This window comes from Myotis daubentonii, chromosome 7 (genome assembly GCF_963259705.1).
Source record: "Myotis daubentonii chromosome 7, mMyoDau2.1, whole genome shotgun sequence".
In the NCBI taxonomy this organism is placed as follows: domain Eukaryota; kingdom Metazoa; phylum Chordata; class Mammalia; order Chiroptera; family Vespertilionidae; genus Myotis; species Myotis daubentonii.
The window spans coordinates 56,020,273-56,039,802 of NC_081846.1; the positions used below are offsets into that span (position 1 = coordinate 56,020,273).

The following is a 19,530-nucleotide window of genomic DNA, read 5'->3' on the forward strand; positions in this document are numbered from 1 at the left end:
GCTTCTTTACTCTGAAGCACAGAGTGGGGTTAGTAGCTCTTAAACCCTTTCTGTCATTGACTGGAGTTAATTTATGACTGTGCTCCAGGAATAGAAACACAAGAAGTGTAACATTGATCTTTTTAAAATTAATTTCTCTTCATTTCAGAGCACTTAAGGGGTGACGCAGTGGAGGTGTGGATGGGCCTGAACCAGCTGGATGAAAATGCTGGCTGGCAGTGGTCCGACAGAACCCCGCTCAGCCACCTGAACTGGAACCCAGGTACCCGCAGCGTTTGATTCACCTTCAACAGGTGGGGTCATCCCGCAGCCTGGGACGGCAGTATTTCCCACCTATATATGTGCTGTTAAAACAATTGCATAGAGAGTATTCAAAATTAACTCTCAGGTAAAAATAACTAATATTTAAACATGTTAAGTAGGTTATTTGAAAATATCACTTAGCACTTACCCCCATATGACATGTGAAAATTCTTTTGAAAGTGGTTTACAACAAATGTTAAGCCTGACTTAATTCCTGTAAGGCTTTTCCAGACAAGAAAATGGAGGCCCAAAAGGTAAGCTGTATGTTTAGCCCAGGTTGCAAGAGGATCTGGGTCAGAGCCAAGAGTCTAGTCAGCTGTTTTAAAAACAGCCACAAAGAGCAAAACATTTCTCTGCTTTAAAGCAATAAAATCCACTATTGCCCACTTTGGGAACTCATTTCATTGTCATGTCTGGACTTCAACTGCAAAATCATAAATATACGGTCTTAAAGGATTTACCATATATGTCAAAGAGAAGGGTTGTCTCCTTGATGCTAACACTGCATTTCAATATCGGTTAAAGTAACTGCTTTTGCTTCTAACATGAAATACACAAACACTGTATTTCCAGAAATAAGTTTTGAGCCATTTGTTGAATATCGCTGTGGGACATTTAATCCATTTTTGCCAAATGCCTGGAGAGTTCGGGACTGTGAGGCCACCTTACCTTACGTCTGTAAAAAATACCTGAACCACACTGATCACGAAGTAGTGGGTAAGTGTTTTCATTTTGAATTCTTCTTATGAATTGCTTACTTGTCCTTTCAATATAGTCAAAGTCCTCCATTTTTGCTGATAACTCATATTTTAACTTAGCTAAGGCTGGTTTTGTATTTGTAGGAATAAAAATGTATAACAAGATAATATTTGTTATTCTAAAGCAAGCATGTCAAACTCCCGGCCCATGAGCCACATGCAGCCCACAACAAATATTTTTGTGGCCCTGCCAATCTAACGGTATGTAAGAAATGTTTTAACAAAAATTTCATAACTTAATTTTTACAATATCCTGTTGTACATAATTATTAATAACAAACTACAACATTCACTAATGACTGATTACTATAATCGTGTTGCATTCATTTTCCTTACACACCTGTGAGCACCATTTCTCTTCACTAATACTAGCAGCGAATATTTTAGCAGCTGATTGCCACGTCCTTAGTCTTGGACTGACTTGTTTGGTGTGCGCAGCAGGAAATATTTTGCTTTCGGAGAACAAGAAAAATAGGTTTATTTGCTTTACGCTTATTAATTTGTGTAGTCATTCAGTGTCTGGTAAGTTAATATTCAAGAAAATATATTAATTTTTATTAAAATGTTCTATTGTTTTATGTTAACGATTACTCATTTATTTCAGCCCTTTGTATTCAGCATGTCTTTATCGAAATAAACCTACGTTTCTATGAAAATTGAAGCTTTTGGGTTTTTTTGTGGCCCACATAAACTTAAAACTTGTTTACTTGGCCCGTGTTAGCCTTTGAGTTTGACATGCTTGTTCTAAAGGCACCATGAATTTAACACATGCATTTAGGTTTTTACTAAAAACTAAAGCAGAACCCTGACTGGTTTGGCTCAGTGGATAGAGCATCAGCCTGTGGACTCAAGGGTCCTGGGTTCGATTCTGGTCAGGGGCATATGCCCAGGTTGCGGGCTCGGTCCTCAGTGGGGGGCGTGCAGGAGGCAGCCGATCAATGATTCTCTCATCAGCGATGTTTCTCTCTCTCTCATCCTTTCCTTTCCCCTCTGAAATCAATAAAAATATATGAAAAGAAAAAAACTAAAGCAGAGTAACCTAAGCATTTGAAAGCCTAAGCATTTTCTTCCTCTCTTTTTAAAAAATGTGCATTCTTAATTATTCTGGATTTGAAAAAAAAAATGCTTTCTTTTCTCTTCTAATTTTGAGTTTTATTGATAGTTGCCCTAGAAATTAAATATAAATTAGAAAACAGTTTTAGAAAATTCTTTGCTTCATTGATTTCCTATCACACTCTATATCTCTAAATAGTAAGACATCCTCCTTCTGAAATAATATACAAAACTTTTAGGTGTAACTTGAATACTACCTAATTACAATCTAGTACCTGGACATCCAATTATTTCTGTCTGTTTAAGGTCTATTAGCTCTTTTTAGTTTCTGTAGGAATTAATGTCTTATCTTAAAAGCAGAGATAAAACCTAACCACTGTTAAAAGAATCATTACCAGAATAATCAGAAACAACTCTAGATTTAAAATAATAAGCTGAATTATCATTTAAAAATATTATTCCTTACAACTAGGCTTTAACTTTCTAATTTCCTGTACATAGCTAAGTCTCAGGGTATTGTAGAATACGGGGTTGGGATAGAAGAAGCATTGTGCCTTTGTTTTATGTAGAGATAATTTGCATTGTTTCAATAATGTACTGAATTGCTCATACCTTCCTTCTCTTCCTATCATTTTCCTTTCTCCATTTCTTCCTTCTTTATTTGTTCGTTCTTATGGCCTCTTGCACTCCCTCCTACTGCCCTTTTTTTCTTGTTTTATCTACTCCCCTGATCTACTAACTGAGGCCAGAAACCAGAAATGAGGGCAGTTAAGCTAAATTTGTTTGGATTCGTAACTGTTGCTTCAAGTTCAACAAGTCCTTGGTGATGATCCGTTCCAGCGTTTCAAACTGAGTTCCAGGATCCCCAGGTTCTTTGCTTGAGTCCACCTGTGCTTCAATCAGAGAAGCTCCTGTTTTTGTTTTGTTTGTTTATTTTAGTTTTTAAAAAATATTTATTGTTGAAAGTATTACATATGTCCCCTTTTGTTTCCCGTTGACCCCTTCTGTCCCGCCCCTGCCCTCCTGCCCCAGGCCTTCCCCACACTGTTGTCTGTGTCCGTGGGTTGTGTATATATGATAAAAGTTCTTTGGAGAAGCTCCTGTTTTATCCTTTTATCGTACCTTTTGAGTGAAGCTCAAGGTCCCATTTTTAAAAGAGGGTCTGTGACATTATTTTTTTAGGTTGAAAACCACTTGGGTAGATGATACCTAAATGTTCTACATGCTTCAGCTGTGGTGCTAATTGCTTTCAGAGCCCTAAAAGAAATTTTTTTCTTTTCTGTTTTTTTCAATCCTCACCCAAGGATATTTTTTCCATGGATTTTTTAAGAGAGAATGGAAGAGAGAGGGAAAGACAGAGAGAAATATCGATGTGAGAGAAACATCGATTGGTTGCCTCCCATACGTGCCCCACCAGGGCCCCGCTGGGGAGGAGCCTGCAAATGAGGTATGTGTCCTTGACCTGAATCGAACCAAGAGGACCCTTCCATCCACAGGGTCCTGGTTCAATTCAGGTGGACGCTCTATCCACTGAGCCAAATCAGCTAGGGCCCTAAAAACAATTTTAAAAGAATGTCGTTTCTCATGCTGCAGTGGAATTGCAACTAATTAAATTAGTGCATAAGGGAGGCACTCAGTTGTGATTAATAAAATAAAATAAAGATGCTATCACCACGTTGGGGGCAAGCTCCTAGAAGAAAAGAGTCCAAACTTGCCTTCCCCTCCAATCTCAAAGCAGCGTGACACCATTTTCCTTAACCTCTAACCCAGAGTTCCTAAGAATCCAGAGGGATGCCACAGGCACTCAGACTGACCCTCGAGATGAAAGCTACTTGTCATCTCTGCTCTAGAGGAATTGGCCAGAACTTCTGACGCTCTTCAGCCCAGGATAAATATCTATCCCCACCCACATACTGTACATAACATGTAATTTAAATTATGGTTCATAACAGACCTTTTTCAGTGTGAAAATATTTTTTTAAAATGGAGAACTATACCTGGTCAATTTCATACCTAGCCCTGACTCTCAGCTTTGGCTACATGACCTTTGCCAAGTCTCCTTACCTCTTTGTGCCTTAGAAATCACATCTGGAAAATGAAGCACTAAGATCCATTAGGTCTGGGTCATAGGCTGGATCCTTCTCAACTATGAAGACCTGGAACCCTATAATTTATGTTATTGTTTCACTTTTCTGTTTCTCAAAATTTTAATCATATTTTGATGCCATCACTTATATTTATTCTTACATTAAAAATAATATTTATATCAAGAGCAATGAGTAATGTTTTTTACATGTGGGAAACGAAGTTGTTTTTGTTTATGTTGTTGTTTTCAAAAGAAAAAGATGCTTGGAAATATTATGCTACCCACTGTGAGCCTGGCTGGAGTCCCCACAATCAGAACTGCTATAAACTTCAGCAAGAGGGAAAGGCCTGGGCTGAGGCTTTGCGTTCTTGCCAGTCCAATAGCAGTGCACTGATACACATAGCTTCGTTAGCGGAGGAGGAGTTTCTTGTAAACCTCCTTGGAGATGGTGAGTGTCAAATGTCTTTGATGTAAGAGGTATGAACTATAATATAGTAACTTCTAGATTAAGCTACTTAAAAGCGCACATACCTGGTATAGCTGAAGTTTCTAAATAATACCCAGAAGTGTAAATTCATTGGATTTTCACAAAGTACATGCTCAGACACTCGGTCACATCTCACATATGCCAGATATATTAGATATTCTTAGATATTTTTTAAAGGGGCAAATGTTATTTCTTGAAACTTCTAATAAAAAACCCTAAACCTATAATTTAGCTCTATGGCCACTGGATAGCAGTAATGTGCTGTGGTCATATAATCTAAGCAATAAAAGGAATTGCTTAGAAAGATAATTGGATTTAATAACTTTAGCCAGTGAATATAGATAATTTATTTCGTGTGGTGGTTTTCAAGCTTTGTGACACGTTCAGGAGTTCCAAGTTGCCAGGCCTCCACCCAGCTTTAGTTCATCAAAGCAGATCTGCCTCTATCTATGTCATGTATTTAATACAGAATTCTGCCAGGAAATATTAAAATCCCTGACTTAGAGTAAATGTTTTAAATGAAAAAAACCGCCAGACTCTATTCTGAGGAACTTTTCAAGTTAGATTTCAGTTTAGGATGAAAATAAAATCTGTCTCTGTCATTTCTCCTCACCCTTCCCACTGGGGTTTAAAGAATCCTGTGGCTGCCTCCATATCAATAGCGGGATATCTCTCAGCCACATGGGGTCTTTTCATCCTACCTAGGCTGTCTCATTTTATTTCTATTTCGGGGAAACCCCATTGCTCCCATTTCCATGCTTTTAAGAGTTTCTGCTCCTTTTTCCCATGGCAAAAAAAAGAAAAGAAAAGAAAGAAAGAAAAAGAAATGTATCAAAAAGCTCAACTACCATTAAAAGTCATTTTGTGTGTGCCCTTTTCCTAATCCAATAGACCTTCCTGTTTTTCCTTTCTCTAGGTAGAAACAAAAACAAACTTTCCAGATCTACTTTCCTTCCAGCAGCAAGACCTAGAGTTCCAGCAGGACCTAGAGTCCCAGCAGTCTGACTTGTTTGTCCTGGCATTGGCTGTAGCTCCCACTCTGCCTCACGTCTAAGGCCTGTGTCAAGCAGATCAGCTAGCACAGTGTAGGGGGAAAGTTTAAGCCGGTATTTTCACCAAGACTTAAACAGGTTTCATCACATAAAGAAATCACTTGCAAAGTGATATGTTTTGGTAATAGCCCCAGTGCAGTATCTCCTTTGCATATAATAGGATTCCTGTAAGTAATTTATATTTATCTCTTACAGAAAATGCATCCGAAACATGGATTGGTTTGAGCAGCAATAAAACTCCAGTTTCCTTTGAATGGTCTAATGGCTCTTCAGTCACCTTTACTAATTGGCATACACTTGAGCCCCGAATTTTTCCAAACAGAAGCCAGTTATGTGTCTCAGCTGAGAAATCTGTAAGTTTGTTTGTTTGTTCAATGCTCCCTTTGCTGGACTTGTATTGAGGGCCGCCTGCGCCAGGACTTGGGCTGTGGCAGAGACCCAGACGGGCACAGTCCCTGCTCCTCGTGGAGCTTCCCTGCTGGCCAGTAACCATGTACCCACAGGGAAAACAGGGTGATGACAGTTGTCATGATGGCTCTGAGGAAATGGGTGACATGATGGTTGGCGCAGCTACTTCAGATGGAATTGACAGGGATGGGACTCTGAAGACGCAACATGTAAGCTGGGACTTAAAGAACAACAACAAAAACCCTCTTGAAGAGCAGGGAGAATAACACTCCAGGCAGGGTGGTTCATGCAAAAGCCCGGAGGCAGGCCAAGGCTTGCCACGTCTGACAATCCAAAAGGCCAGTGTGGTGAGAAGGTGTGAAGGGTGAGGGAGTGGCAGGAGTTGGAGCTAGAGGGATGCAAAAATGGGCAGCTTATGGATCCAGGATCGGAACCACTCTCAAGCTTCAAGGAAATGGAGGGCAAGATCTAATTTACATTTTTAACAGTAACTGGCTGCTACGTAGAGAACAGGTTGGGGCGGGATGAAATGGAAGCAGAGAAAACAGTTTGGAGGCTATTCCATGGTTGAATTCGTGTAGTGAATGTGGAGACAGCAGACAGATCCAAGGGTCCTGAAGACAGGAATGGTTGCTAAATGAGATGTGGGGGTGCGGGAGAGGGAAATTTGTAGCCTGAGCCACCAGCATCTTGGAGGACATGGTGCCATTGTCTAGGGTGATGAAACTAGAGAGGACTGAGGTGTTGAGAGATTACTCTGGAGAGTCATGGGTTTTAAGCTCCATTATCTTCTTAACATAAAAGGCTTTCAACAGTGTGTGCTACCTCTGAACATTGTGCACCAATGGAAAATCTTGCTCTTTTCTTCAGACGAATATAATGGCCCCAGTGACCTTTTAACATCACACGTATCCCTAGTCTCTAGCTTCTCTTTTATCTAAAACATCTGATTATGCAGAATTAGTTTAATCCCAAGCCATTTGAAGGGCTTCTTATGTGTTTAGAATAGAGTTACTCTCTTCATCAGCTGGCTGCTGAACTTACTGGCTGGGTTTAGGTTATTGGGATTTGGTGGGCATCCTCACTCTTTCAGATCACCCTGTATCGAGTTCCTCCAGAAAGCACTCTCATCCATGCTCCTTAAGTAGCTCGACAAAGGAATTGTGCCAATCAGACATGGGCAGTTTCTCAGCACGTGTTTTACTGTTTTACCCTTAAAGGCTGCCCCGGATATGTGCCACTGCAATTACAGCGGCGAGGCAGGGTCTCGGAGTCACAGGGCTCTCTCAGTGTTTGTCCTGGCTCTGACTCCACTGAAAGCCACCACCATTTATTCTACAACATTCGGTGCTCTGTTGGTTCATTAGTTTTGATATAACAGAGATGACCTTCATTTCCTACTGACATTCTCCCATTTTATTTGACAAACATGGGCATTTCACTTAGCATGTTCACAGAACGGGAGCTAACATTTGGACAGAGAAATTATTTTTCAGAGAATAAAGGTAGGGGCTAATATCACAGGGTAGGTCAGGATAGGGCTGCTGTAAGTGTGCTTTTTGTGGCCCCCTTTTTTGTCAGCTCAGTAGCTCCTTAAACAGTAGATGTATAAAAAGTAACATTTATTCCCTTGAAGTAGAACTCAATATGAATACAATTATTATGATGAACAAGTTAGCTGAGCAGGGTGGAAGCCCAAATTTGAATATGAGAACCTAGGAAACCATTCATCCATCCATCCATCCAATAGTCATTAAGCAACCACAGTGTGCCTTCCGCTATCCTGTAACTGAAGACGCCATGGGGGAGGGCTCAGGCTGCTCTTACAGGTGACGGTGTCAGCCTCCTCCAGAGGATGTGTCTCAGGGTCATGGAAGGGCTCCATGTTCCCCTAAAACTCAGCCTGCCCGAGGTACCACCTAAAGTTTGAATGTATGGTTTGAGCCTATCTGTCTGACTTGGGTTAAAATTAAAAATTCTTTGGAAAGGAGGATAAAATTGTAATCTGTGAGCAGTTGTACTCCCACTTAGAAGTGGTTAGAGGGGAAGCAGCATTCTCGTGAGGGCAGGAGCTCAGCTCCATCCGCATGGTTGGCCCCCACACCAACAGCGTCAGCATCACCTGAACATTTGTTAGAAATGTGAATTCGCAGGTCCTGCCTGACTTACTGAATGAGACACTGCTCATGGGGCCCAGTCATCTGCGTTTTAGTAACCCCTCCGGATAATTCTGGAACACGCTAGAAGTGGAGAATTACTGCTCTCACCCATCTTTTCCAAAGAAAAGTTGAAAGCAGCTTAATGTAAAGCCAGCTGAACCTGGTACTAAGTCCTAGCTCCAGTTTTTCCTGCCTACAGGTCCTTCTGCAAAGTATTAAACCTAATCTCTTAAATGGGAGTGAGGCGCACCTCACAGGAACACTGAGATAATATATGAACTCAACATGAAGCCTGGCACACAGGAATAGCTGTGGCTGCTCCCCTCGGCCCACCGGTCAGGACTGCATGCCTTGCGGCTGTTTACACACTGCAGCGAGCAGGGCCTCTCACTCATATGCAGAGAGAGGCAGTCCTTTCTAATGACAGCACGAGATCCTAACACATTCCTCCATCCTGAAACACTTATTAGTCATATTTTTATTCAGAATATGGGTGTTGCCTATCAGCATCAGTAACGGGGTGCATTCATTCATCTTGTAATACTTTCCCGCTCAGGAAGGACACTGGAAAGTTAAACACTGTGAAGAGGCACTTCCTTACATTTGTGAGAAAGCAGGCCACGTGGTCTCCGACGCTGAGTCAGGCTGCCCAGAGGTAAGTGCCATTCACCTTGTGATGTAGGCGCAGGGCCTTCATAATAGAAAAATGTATTCCCATCGACTTAGAGTGAACCCCTCTCCCTCTCTCTCCTGCCTCACTCCCTCCTCCCTCTCTTTCCCTTCCCTTCCTCCCTCCTTTGCTACCCTCCTTCCTTCCTCCTTTTTTGTTCTGAGTGTGGGCTACTTTTAACAAACCAGACAATTATCAGCTAGAGTCACGGGGAGGATTTATAGCTCTGCAAGGGTTGCTTTCCAGCCTCTTCAACCTAAGACTACTTTTCTTTTGAGATAAAATAAATGTAAATGATACTATTATACCATCTGTACACGCGATGCCCTGTCTCCTGGGGGTTTCATAGGCTTCCTGTGGGATGTCAGAGTGAAAGCACATGCCTTCCTTTGAGCCAGAAAGTGAACTTCTGCATCCAAACGCTTGCTTTCCTCTTCACTTTTCTTAAACTGAAGTATTTGACTAGATACAATAAGGGAGAGAAGTGCATGCTCACAATATACTTATTAGTTGGGAACAGGATAATAAAAATACTTTTGTATTTTAAGTAATAAAGCATTTTCAGTACTTTAGTCAACAACACTTAATATTTAGGTTCAAATTTACAAGGTAGAAAATTATGTTGTAAATTTTTAAAAATACATATACTATCCTGCAGAAAAGTTACCAAAAAAATACCTATCAGTGTCCTCAATATACATTCTCATGTCCTCTCTCTCTCTCTCTCTCTCACACACACACACACACACACACACACACACACACACACACACACACAAGAATTTAGATTTAAATATTGGAGATTTTTAGATTGTATGAATATCAAAATTTTCCCAAACTGGGGTTTTATACAATCATGCTTGAATTATTTTCTTTTCTAATCCAATTATTTATGTACCAATTGAACAATAATCCATCTCTCTAGATACTGCATTTGATTTATTAATCAGTGCATAAACATATGACTCTTCATACTCTAACTGAACATACACATGCCATAGCTGACAGGTTGCTGAACATTTTATCTAATGATTATAATTCCTGAATTAGTGATAATTGATCACTGATTTAATCTCCATAAACAGAAATATTGAAAAAATTTTATCTCACTGTGTCTTTTAAGGCAACTCAACATGTTTTGTGTAGAAAGGGCGACTAGCTTCTTAAGCAGCAGGAACAGAAGTGATGTTCTATTCGAACTTTGTACCCTATCATCCTTTCTTGGCCAGCACCACCAATATGTAAAGATTCGGAGTTCAGACCCAGTTCTCAACTTCAGGGCAAAATTCCCATTAAATACTTTATGCACCATCAGTCTATGGGTATGGTTTCAAAAGGCGCCTTTCTTTTTGACAATGGCCTCAATGTAATTCTCTAAGCAGTCTGCACATACAAAACTAATTTATAAAATAACTCTTGATAATTTCAAAGCAAAGAAAAAGGTTTATTTTCCCCTCTGAGTCACTTTTTGGGGGATGGCACAGTATGAGCAATTATTTCAGTGTTGTCACCATTTCACTTAAAATTAAATGGCACCTCGTGGACAAAGGTTAGTCATGGATACAATCAGGTATTCTTCCCACTCCATTATGTGCACAAAGGCTTACAGTAAAGAGCCTTTGTTTTTCTGGTTATTGCTATGCCACATTTTTTTAGCCTGTTCGGTTCTTGGATTTTTTGTTTTGCTAAGCAGCCTGTGATCTAAAAACTACCAATGAAGAAAGAATACTTTGTGAGAAAGGTCAAATTGTCAGGCTTCCGCTACCTGTCCTTCCCAAGCACCAAGGCAGTCTAACCTGCCTGGCGTGGCCCAGGAGGGGCTCTGGCCGGGGTTGTGACCCCCGCAGATAAGGTTGGGGAGCAACAGTAAGGGAGTGACTTCAGCGCGCATCCTGGCTGGTTGGATGTGGAACTCCTGTAACCCCCACCTCACTGAGCAATGTTTTGAACTAAAATTGCTGATTTCTAAAATAAGTTTTATTTAATTCACTGCAAAACTGAGAATATAGCAGGAATCGTTGTATAGCTGATCAAATTCTGGCAAGCATTGGTATGGCATAGAATGAAGTGTGTTTTAAAACTGGCGAAAATAGCTATAAATGATGTGATTTTATAATGTTGAAGGAAAAATAACTAAAATAATTCAGTTGAAATATGGAAGGCTAATGAATGTACGTCCCCTGTATCATATGATTTTAAATAATAGAGCACCCTTCACTGCTCCCAGGGCTGAGTCATGAAACACATGTTGGTCAATTTTGTCTGAGTGCCAAAGCACAATTGCTTTCTCTCTAGAAAGCTAACCAATTGATTTAGGAATAATCTTTACCCAAAATATATATATTCTGGCCAATTTCCATTTGGATGCATGATGATCCAGCCAAGGCCATCCTAGGTTGCCCCAGAATTGGGTTCCAGGTCAGCTTGTCCATGAGTCTGTGACTTTACCCAGGTCCCTAACCTCAGTGACTCTCAGTGGGATAACATGGAAAGCAGTATGAAAGAAGGTTGGAAAGTATACACTGTGATCCAGGTACATGTGTCCTCTTTGCTGAGTTCCTGTCTCTGTTCCGAGGCCTCTGCCTACATTGTCTCCTTTGATTCTCACAAAAGCCCCATAGGAACTATGATTGCCCCATTTTACAGAGGAGAAAACTAAGACATGGAGAGATCAAATAATGTCGCTTGGGGGTAGAGCCTGGATTCAAAGCCATGCTTTCTGTCTTCAAAGGCAACACTCTTAATTTCTACTAGCCTGTAGGAGCCATTTGTATTTGTGTGAAATTCTATATATTTTTTTTTTATCTCTCTTGCTCCCTCCCTCCCTCCCTCTCTCCGTGTGTGTGTGTGTGTGTGTGTGTGTGTGTGTGTGTGTGTGTGTGTAAGAGACAGAATCTTGAGAAAGTGTCCCTTTATTTCCATTTGCTTTTAAGGTTTCATGTTTTAAGTCGATTAAAACCTTTAGGGTTTAAGAATTAAATAAATCTAAAAGTGGCTGTAGCCTTACCAGATAGAATGAATACAAATCTGTCAAGATGAAGTTCAAGTTCTGAGTTCTGAGTGGGTCAGAGAAGATAGTGGGGTATGTAGTAAATATGAAGATACAAAAACCAGCTGGGTGTGACTCAGTGGGGCACATAGGAGGCAGCCAATCAATGATTCCCTCTTATCTCTCCCGTCCTCTCTGAAATATATGTATATACATATATATGAATATATAAAAAAGATCTTTTTTCTATTTAACTAAATCAGATTATTTTCCTTTTTCTCTTTTAAGGGATGGGAGAGACATGGTGGCTTCTGTTACAAAATTGACACAGAACTGCGAAGCTTCGACCACGCCGCCAGTGGGTATTACTGTCCTCCTGCACTTGTGACCATTACAAACAGGTAACATAGAAACTTCCTGCCAGAAACATGACTGTGCTTTGACGTGAGGGCCCTTGGAACGATAAAATCTAGCCATAATAAGTAACTGATCAAAATCTAAGTGTACTATACAATAGAGTATTAAATTATTGGTTGAGATGAATTTAAGTCATAGGATGTTACTCCTTAATTGATTTTTGAGTAAATTAAGGTGACTTTTTACTTTCCATAAAGATTTATCAAGTATCTAGCTTTGCTAATATATTCAGTTGCATTTAGATTTTATCTTCTCTTTGTAATAGAAAAATAAATATGCTAGTTAGCATTAATTTTTTAAAAATTTAATGTGTATGAGTCAGGAGTTTTTGTTTTTTTTCTTAGAACAAAAGTAAGTGTATAACTAAACTGTGGAGGTTTCAAATATTTAAATGCTTGCCCATTGAGTCTTAGGTCTGTTTGTTTAGAATTAGACGCCTCAGTGCACAGGTGTCTTCTCGATGCCAACAGAGAAACCGTGCTCTTTTGACACTGTACAATTCACAGTGTGCTATGGTGTGTCACAGGGGATAAATGCACCAAAGGCAAAAGTGGCCTCAATGTCACTATCGTATCAGAAGGACAGTGAGGGCTGCGAAACTGACTCCTCCCTGCTGAAGACAAGAGTAGTTCCATGAAAAAACTACAGCACCTGCAAAGCAAGTCACTTTCTTTTTTACCCAGGCAGGCATTGCCTTTAAAATACCCATGAGCACTGGCTGAGTGACTTGGTTAGAGCATTGTCTGGTATACCAGAAAGGTTGTAAGTTCATTTCCTGGTCAGGGCACATACCTAGGTTGAGGGTTCGATCCTCGGTTGGGGTGTGAATAGGAAGCAACTGTTTCTCTCTCTCTCCCTCTCCTGCCTCTCCCTCCCTTTCCCCCTCCTTTCCTCTCTCTCTAAAATAAAAATGTATCCTTGAGTGAGAATTAAAAAATTTTTTAAATACCCATGAATATCAGAAAATAGGACAATGGTTTCATTGGCAAAATAAATTGCCTGGTGAAACAATTTATGATCAGGAGACCCTTCCTGTGGAGGATAGCTCTGCCTTTGATGAGCTAGTGTTGTTTTTAGTTCTACCTTTCTCCTTCCCAGGCCTGGAAAAAGCCTTTATCCTCAATTTGTTAATTCCCTAAAAAGGTTTTAAGAGTACCTTGGATTGGAAGTCTTCCAGTCAGAGTCAACATAAGACTTTATTCAGGGGCCTGACCAAAAAACTATGCTCTTTTGCTAATTATTTTTTAATTAATGATGTTTTCATTGAAGAAAATAAGTATAATTGTCTGACCTTTTTAAAATGTCTTATTCTTTCTGTGTGTGTGTGTGCGTGTGTGTGTGTGTGTATGTGTGTAATGTTTATTGAGTGCCTGTCATATACTTGGTACTGTGTTAACTATTTTTCATATGTTATCTGACTTTGTTAAAATCCAATAGTCAAGAGTTTGTTAGAAAATTACTTATTGAACTAGAGGCCCGTTGCAGGAAGATTCCTGCAAGAATAGGGCTTCGCCCCCGCCTCTGCCGTCTCAGCTCCCTCCCGCTTCCTGCTGCCTCCTGCTGCTGCCCACCACCCTCCGCCCGCAGTGCCCCGGCTCCGCTCCCGCCTCCCGCCTCCACCACCTTGGCTCCGTTCCTGTCTCTGCCGCCTCTATTGCTCCTTTTTGCAGCGCTTGGCTTCCTTCTACGTTGTCTTCAGACTTCACTCCCAGCCGGTATATGCAAATTAACCGCCATCTTGGTTGGGTTAATTTGCATATAGTTGCTCTGATTGACTGGTGGGCATAGCAAAGGTACGGTCAATTAGCATCTTTGTCTTTTATTAGTGTAGATACCTATTTTGTGAGAGGCATCATATTGGTAGGTTGTAGCAAATAAAGAAAAGGTGTGGTGTAATCGTCGGTGCTACTTGCAGGCCAGCAACTGAAGAAATAGAAAATAGGTATGTAAAACAAGTAAAGAATGTAGGATAACATCATAAATGGATAAACTCAAAGTGACATTACAGATTACCCATAGTGCCAAAGTGAGCCAGGGTAAGGCAGGTCTGTTAGAGTTCGAGTACTCCATTTTCTAAACACCTTTGGGGACTTTCATACAAATGATAGAAAGTGTTTAGAAAAATACTACTGTTTTATTTCCCCCAGAGCTGAATATAAGAGTATGCTGTGAATATTTTAAAATTTTTCTTTGATTAACTGCATTCAGTAGCCAATGCTAATGTGGGAGCCAACTCTAAAGCAGAAGTATGGCACAGGTATGCTTGTTTTTGTCTCAGCCTTGACCTCTGAGGCCTGCCCAGGTGACCTTGTGCTGGCGTGCTACTCAGCCCCCAGCCGACCTCCCCACCTTACCACAGGTTCACCCCAGTGAGTCTGTCCCAGGCAGGTAACATACATGTGCACTGCGCTGTAAACATGTCTACATCCAAAGCAGTGACTCCAACATGGGACATGCAGAGTGAGGGAAGGAAGGGCCTCATACTCCTGAACTTTATTCATTCAGACCCCAACAGGTAAGATATGAAAGCCTACACAGCACAGCTCTTTGAGTGACAATACATGTTCAGATATTTTTCACAGCAAAATTTGTCTGAGAAGGTTTGGCAATGGAAAGTCCCTCCAGATCCAGGAGTGTCCACTAGCAGCCTGGGTAATCATCTTCTTCTATTACTGATTTCCCTTTGAGTTAAGGCACTCCTGTCACTCACCAGTACCCAAGCTTGTAGTTGCTAATTGATTTTCCACTCTTCTGCACAACTGAGCGACAGGTTTGATAGGCACAATTAGAGCCACCTGCTACAAATTACTTCTTTCTTTTGTTATCCAGTAACTGCTCCTGATCTAGAACTTTTAACACTTTGTGGAATAAGAAGGAAAGAAAAACAGACCCCTATTGCTGAATAACAGAATTTTATTTGCTTGTTAACTGTTACCAAATTTTTAAAGTCTGGCCACTTTGCTTCCCGACAGAGCATGAATGCAGAGCTTGCGTTCCAAAGTTACCATGGATAATTGCCTAAATGCATGTGTATCTAAATCTTGAATCGATCAGTCATGGAATATTTGGTACAAAATAATCCAAATGCCATTCAATTTTGTGAATTTTGCCAAAAGTGAGAAATCCTGCAATATATCATTTTCTCCTAAGTTTAAATGTGCATTATTTTCAAGCGTATTTACGGCTCTGTTATTTTTCTGCAACCACTTTATGTATCTCCCAGACATATTTACAGTTAACTTTTTTTATTGTGGTAAAATATACATAAAGTAAAAGTTATAATTTTAACAAATTTCAAGTGTGCACTTCAGTGGCATTAACTACAGTCATATTATTGTGCAATCATCACCACCATCCATCTTCAGAACATTTTCATCTTCCCAAACTGAATTCTGTACCCATTAAACAATAACTCTCCATTCTCACTGGCCCCCAGCCTCTGGCTACCACCATCCTATTTCTCTGTCTGAGGTTGACTGCCCTAGGTAAGTAGAATCACTCTGTAGTTGTCCTTTTGTGCCTGGCTTATTGCCCTTAGCCTAATATCCTGCAAGTTAATCCTTCTTGGAGCATGTGTTAGAATTTCCTTCCTTTTAAGGCTGAATAATATTCTATAGTAAGGATACACCACATTTTGTTTATCCATTCATCCATCAATAGACATAAGATGCTTTTACCTTTTGGCTATTGTGAATAATGCTGCTATGAATATGAATGTACAAATATCTTTTAAATCCCTGCTTTCAATTAGTTTGGGTAATACACCCAGAAACTGGGTACATTTTGATTCATATGATGAATTGATTTTTAATTTTTTGAGGAACAGTTATACTCATTTTTAGCTGCACCATTTCACCATTTTAATTCCCAGCAGTGCATAAGGGTTCCAATTCCTTTACATCCTGGCCACACTTGTTCTTTTCTGTTCTTTTTTCTTTTAATTTAAATTCTTTATTATTGAAAGTATTACATATGTCTCCTTTTCCCCCCATTGACCTCTCCCAGCTGCTCCCATCCCCCCCCGCCCCCCACCACATGGCCTCGCCCCCTACTGTCTGTGTCCATTGGTTATGCTTACATGCATGCATACAAGTCCTTTGGTTAATCTCTTTTCCTCTCCCCACCCTTCCCCTACCTTCCCTCTGAGGTTTGAGGGTCTGTTCGATGCTTCTCTGTCTCTATTTTTATTCATAGACATCTTAATGGGTATGAAGTGGTGTTTCACTGTGATTTTGACTTGCATTTTTGTAATAATGATATTGAGCATCTTCCATGTGCTTATTATCATCTGTATATCTTCTTTAAAGAAATGTCTATTCAAGTCCTTTGCCCATTTTTTTTAATTGTTCTCTGTTATTGAGTTGTAGGATTTCTTTAAATATTCTAGGTAGTAATTCCTCATCAGATACATAATTTGCAAATTTTTTTTCTATTCTATGGGTTGCCTTTTCTCTCTGTTGATAGTGCCCTTTGATGTGCAAAAGTTTTTAAGTCCAACTTATCTAGTTCTTACTTGTTATCTCTGCATTTGGTGTCATAGCCAAAAAGTCATTGCCAAATGCAGTGTCATGACATTTTCTCATGTTTTCTTCTAAGAGTTTTTTAGTTTTAGCTCTTACATTTAGGTCTTTGATCCACTTTGAATGAATTTTTGTAAATGGTGTAAAATAAGAGTCCAACTTTATTCTTTTGCAAGTGGAAACCTAGTTTCTCCTGAATCCTTGCTGAAAATATTGCCCTTTCCCTTACTGTCTTGGCACCTTTGTCAAAAACCATTTGACCATATACATGAGGGTTTATTTCTGGGTCCTGTATTCTGTTTCATTGGTTTCTATGCCTTTCTTTATGCCAGTACCACACCATTTTGATTACTGTACTTTTTAGTAAGTTTTAAAGTCAGGAAATGTGAGAGCTCCAACTTTGTTCTTCTTTTTATCTTTGTTTTTGCTATTCAGAGTCCCTTGAAATTTTATATGAACTTTAAAATGGAATTTTCTACTTGTGCAATATATATATATATCTTGATAGAGATTACATTCAATCTGTAGATTGCTTTGGGTGGTATGTCTATTTTAAGAATAAGTCTTCCAATTAATGGGATGACTTTCCATCTAATTGTGTCTTCTTTAATTTCCTTCAGCAATATGTTGTAGTTTTCAATGTACAACTCTTTCATCTCCTTGGTTAGGATTATTCCCAAGTATTTCATTCTTTTTGATGCTATTATAAATGGATTTGTTTGTGGTTTTTCTTTTCAGCTTGTTCATTGTTAGTATATAAAAATGCAACTGATTTCTGTGTGTTGACAACTTTACAGAATTTGTTTATTAGTTCTGTTTTTTGTACAATGCAGTTAACTTTCTTTCTAAACCATATTTTAATTACCCCTTTTTAAGTTACACAGTAAAAACATTCTCATTGATACAAATTCAAGCAAACCAGACGAATGTAGACTAAAAAGTGAAAGTGCCCCTTCACCTCTACTATTCTCCCCTCCCAACCAATCCTACTCTGCTCCCCAGAGGTAACTGCCATTAATAGTGTGGTGCTTGCTCCTCTGGGGTTTGTTCTTGTCTATTTTCTACGTCTGTATTTATGTCTGTATTTCTCTTCTAGCTTTTTGCAAGAAACAATATTCAAAAACTTAACATTGCTAGTTCTTGAGGAATGCCACCAGAAACTTCTGGCAATAATGATCATGATGTGTGTCTCCCATTTCAAATCTACTGATATTCTATTTCTACTCTTTATTTATATTAGTTCAACAATAGAGTCACTTATTTTAAAATGCCATTTAAAATATTAATTGTTGTGTTATTGGGAGAAATCCAATTGCAATTACTCAGTTCAAAACTGAGTCCTTTCTAACCCAATCCCATTATGAGGTGTTTGGGTTTTTTGGTTTTTTTTAACTGAAATAGCTCTCTAGTGAAGCTACTTCCAATGTATTACTTTTTCAATCTCTTTTTTCAGGTAATACAAATGCAATCATTACAGTATTGCTGTCTGCTAAGTACTGTGTTGTTCACAGACAAGAAACATCTTTTTTTCAGCTACATATCGCTGGCTAACCTGATGAAAAAATGTAATGTTCAGTTAGTGATTGAGTTAAAAAAAAATACCTTCTTTTGTAGTATATACTTTTGAAATGCAAAATGTTTATTTTTAAATAAAAATATTGGTCAATGTATGCAAAAACTGTGTATTGCTATCTTCAGATGCATTTTTTTTCTTGTGATGAGGACTTTTTTTTCAAATGCATTTTTAAATTAAAATTTAATGTTTAGCAACATGAGCGACAATTTCCTTAAACTGATGGAAGTTTAAGATATATTTTTCTTGCTTACACTAAAAACACACATTTGATTTCTTAACTTTTTAAAGGATCTGATTGGAAAATTAATTTCTTTCTGATTCTAAGAATTATTTTCCTATAAAATTTGATTTTATAAGTAAGTACACACAAGTTAAATATTTTATCATTTGTGTTGCTTTTATAAGAATAACAAAAAAAATGTTTACTGAATTCCTTAGAGATAACATTTTATCCTGGCTCAATAATAATATAAAACCATGTACATATGGTTATTTTTTGTTCCTTAAATCATGACATTTGCATTAAACAACTTCAGTGAAAACAACCAAAGGAGGCCAGATATCATAAAGCCCTGGAATATTTGCACATGAGGAATTCTAAAACACAAGGCCAGGAAAGACTTTAAATTACTGCTCTATTACTGTAAAGGTAGAGGTTTTGCAACCCTTTTAGTGTTTGGAGCCACGTAGAGTGGTAAAGATTATAAAACAGTGATGGCTAACCTATGACACCTCTGACACGCGAACTCATTTTTTTGGTTGATTTTTCTTTGTTAAATGGCATTTAAATATATAACATAAATATCAAAAATATAAGTCGTTGTTTTACTATGGTTGAAAATATCAAAAAATTTCTATATGTGACACAGCACCAGAGTTAAGTTGGGGTTTTTCAAAATGCTGACACGCTGAGCTCAAAAGGTTCGCCATCACTGTTATAAAACGTTCTCTTGTTTCTTTACCAGTTGCATAACAGACACTCAAGAGATTGCATGCTGTTATCCAGAGTTAATTTCTTAGAATATATGGCTTTAAAAAAAGATCTATTTGCT

General features: G+C 39.0%; 1 protein-coding gene across 1 annotated transcript in view; it reads left to right on the forward strand.

The window, feature by feature from the left end:
- Positions 1 to 19,530, forward strand: part of PLA2R1 (phospholipase A2 receptor 1) — a 105,676-nt gene that overhangs the window by 36,807 nt on the left and 49,339 nt on the right. The window contains exons 5-10 of the mRNA XM_059704300.1: positions 149 to 262; positions 877 to 1,020; positions 4,454 to 4,648; positions 5,935 to 6,092; positions 8,863 to 8,961; positions 12,254 to 12,366. Coding sequence (XP_059560283.1) covers positions 149 to 262; positions 877 to 1,020; positions 4,454 to 4,648; positions 5,935 to 6,092; positions 8,863 to 8,961; positions 12,254 to 12,366 — 823 coding nt within the window. The remainder of the gene's footprint in view (positions 1 to 148; positions 263 to 876; positions 1,021 to 4,453; positions 4,649 to 5,934; positions 6,093 to 8,862; positions 8,962 to 12,253; positions 12,367 to 19,530) is intronic.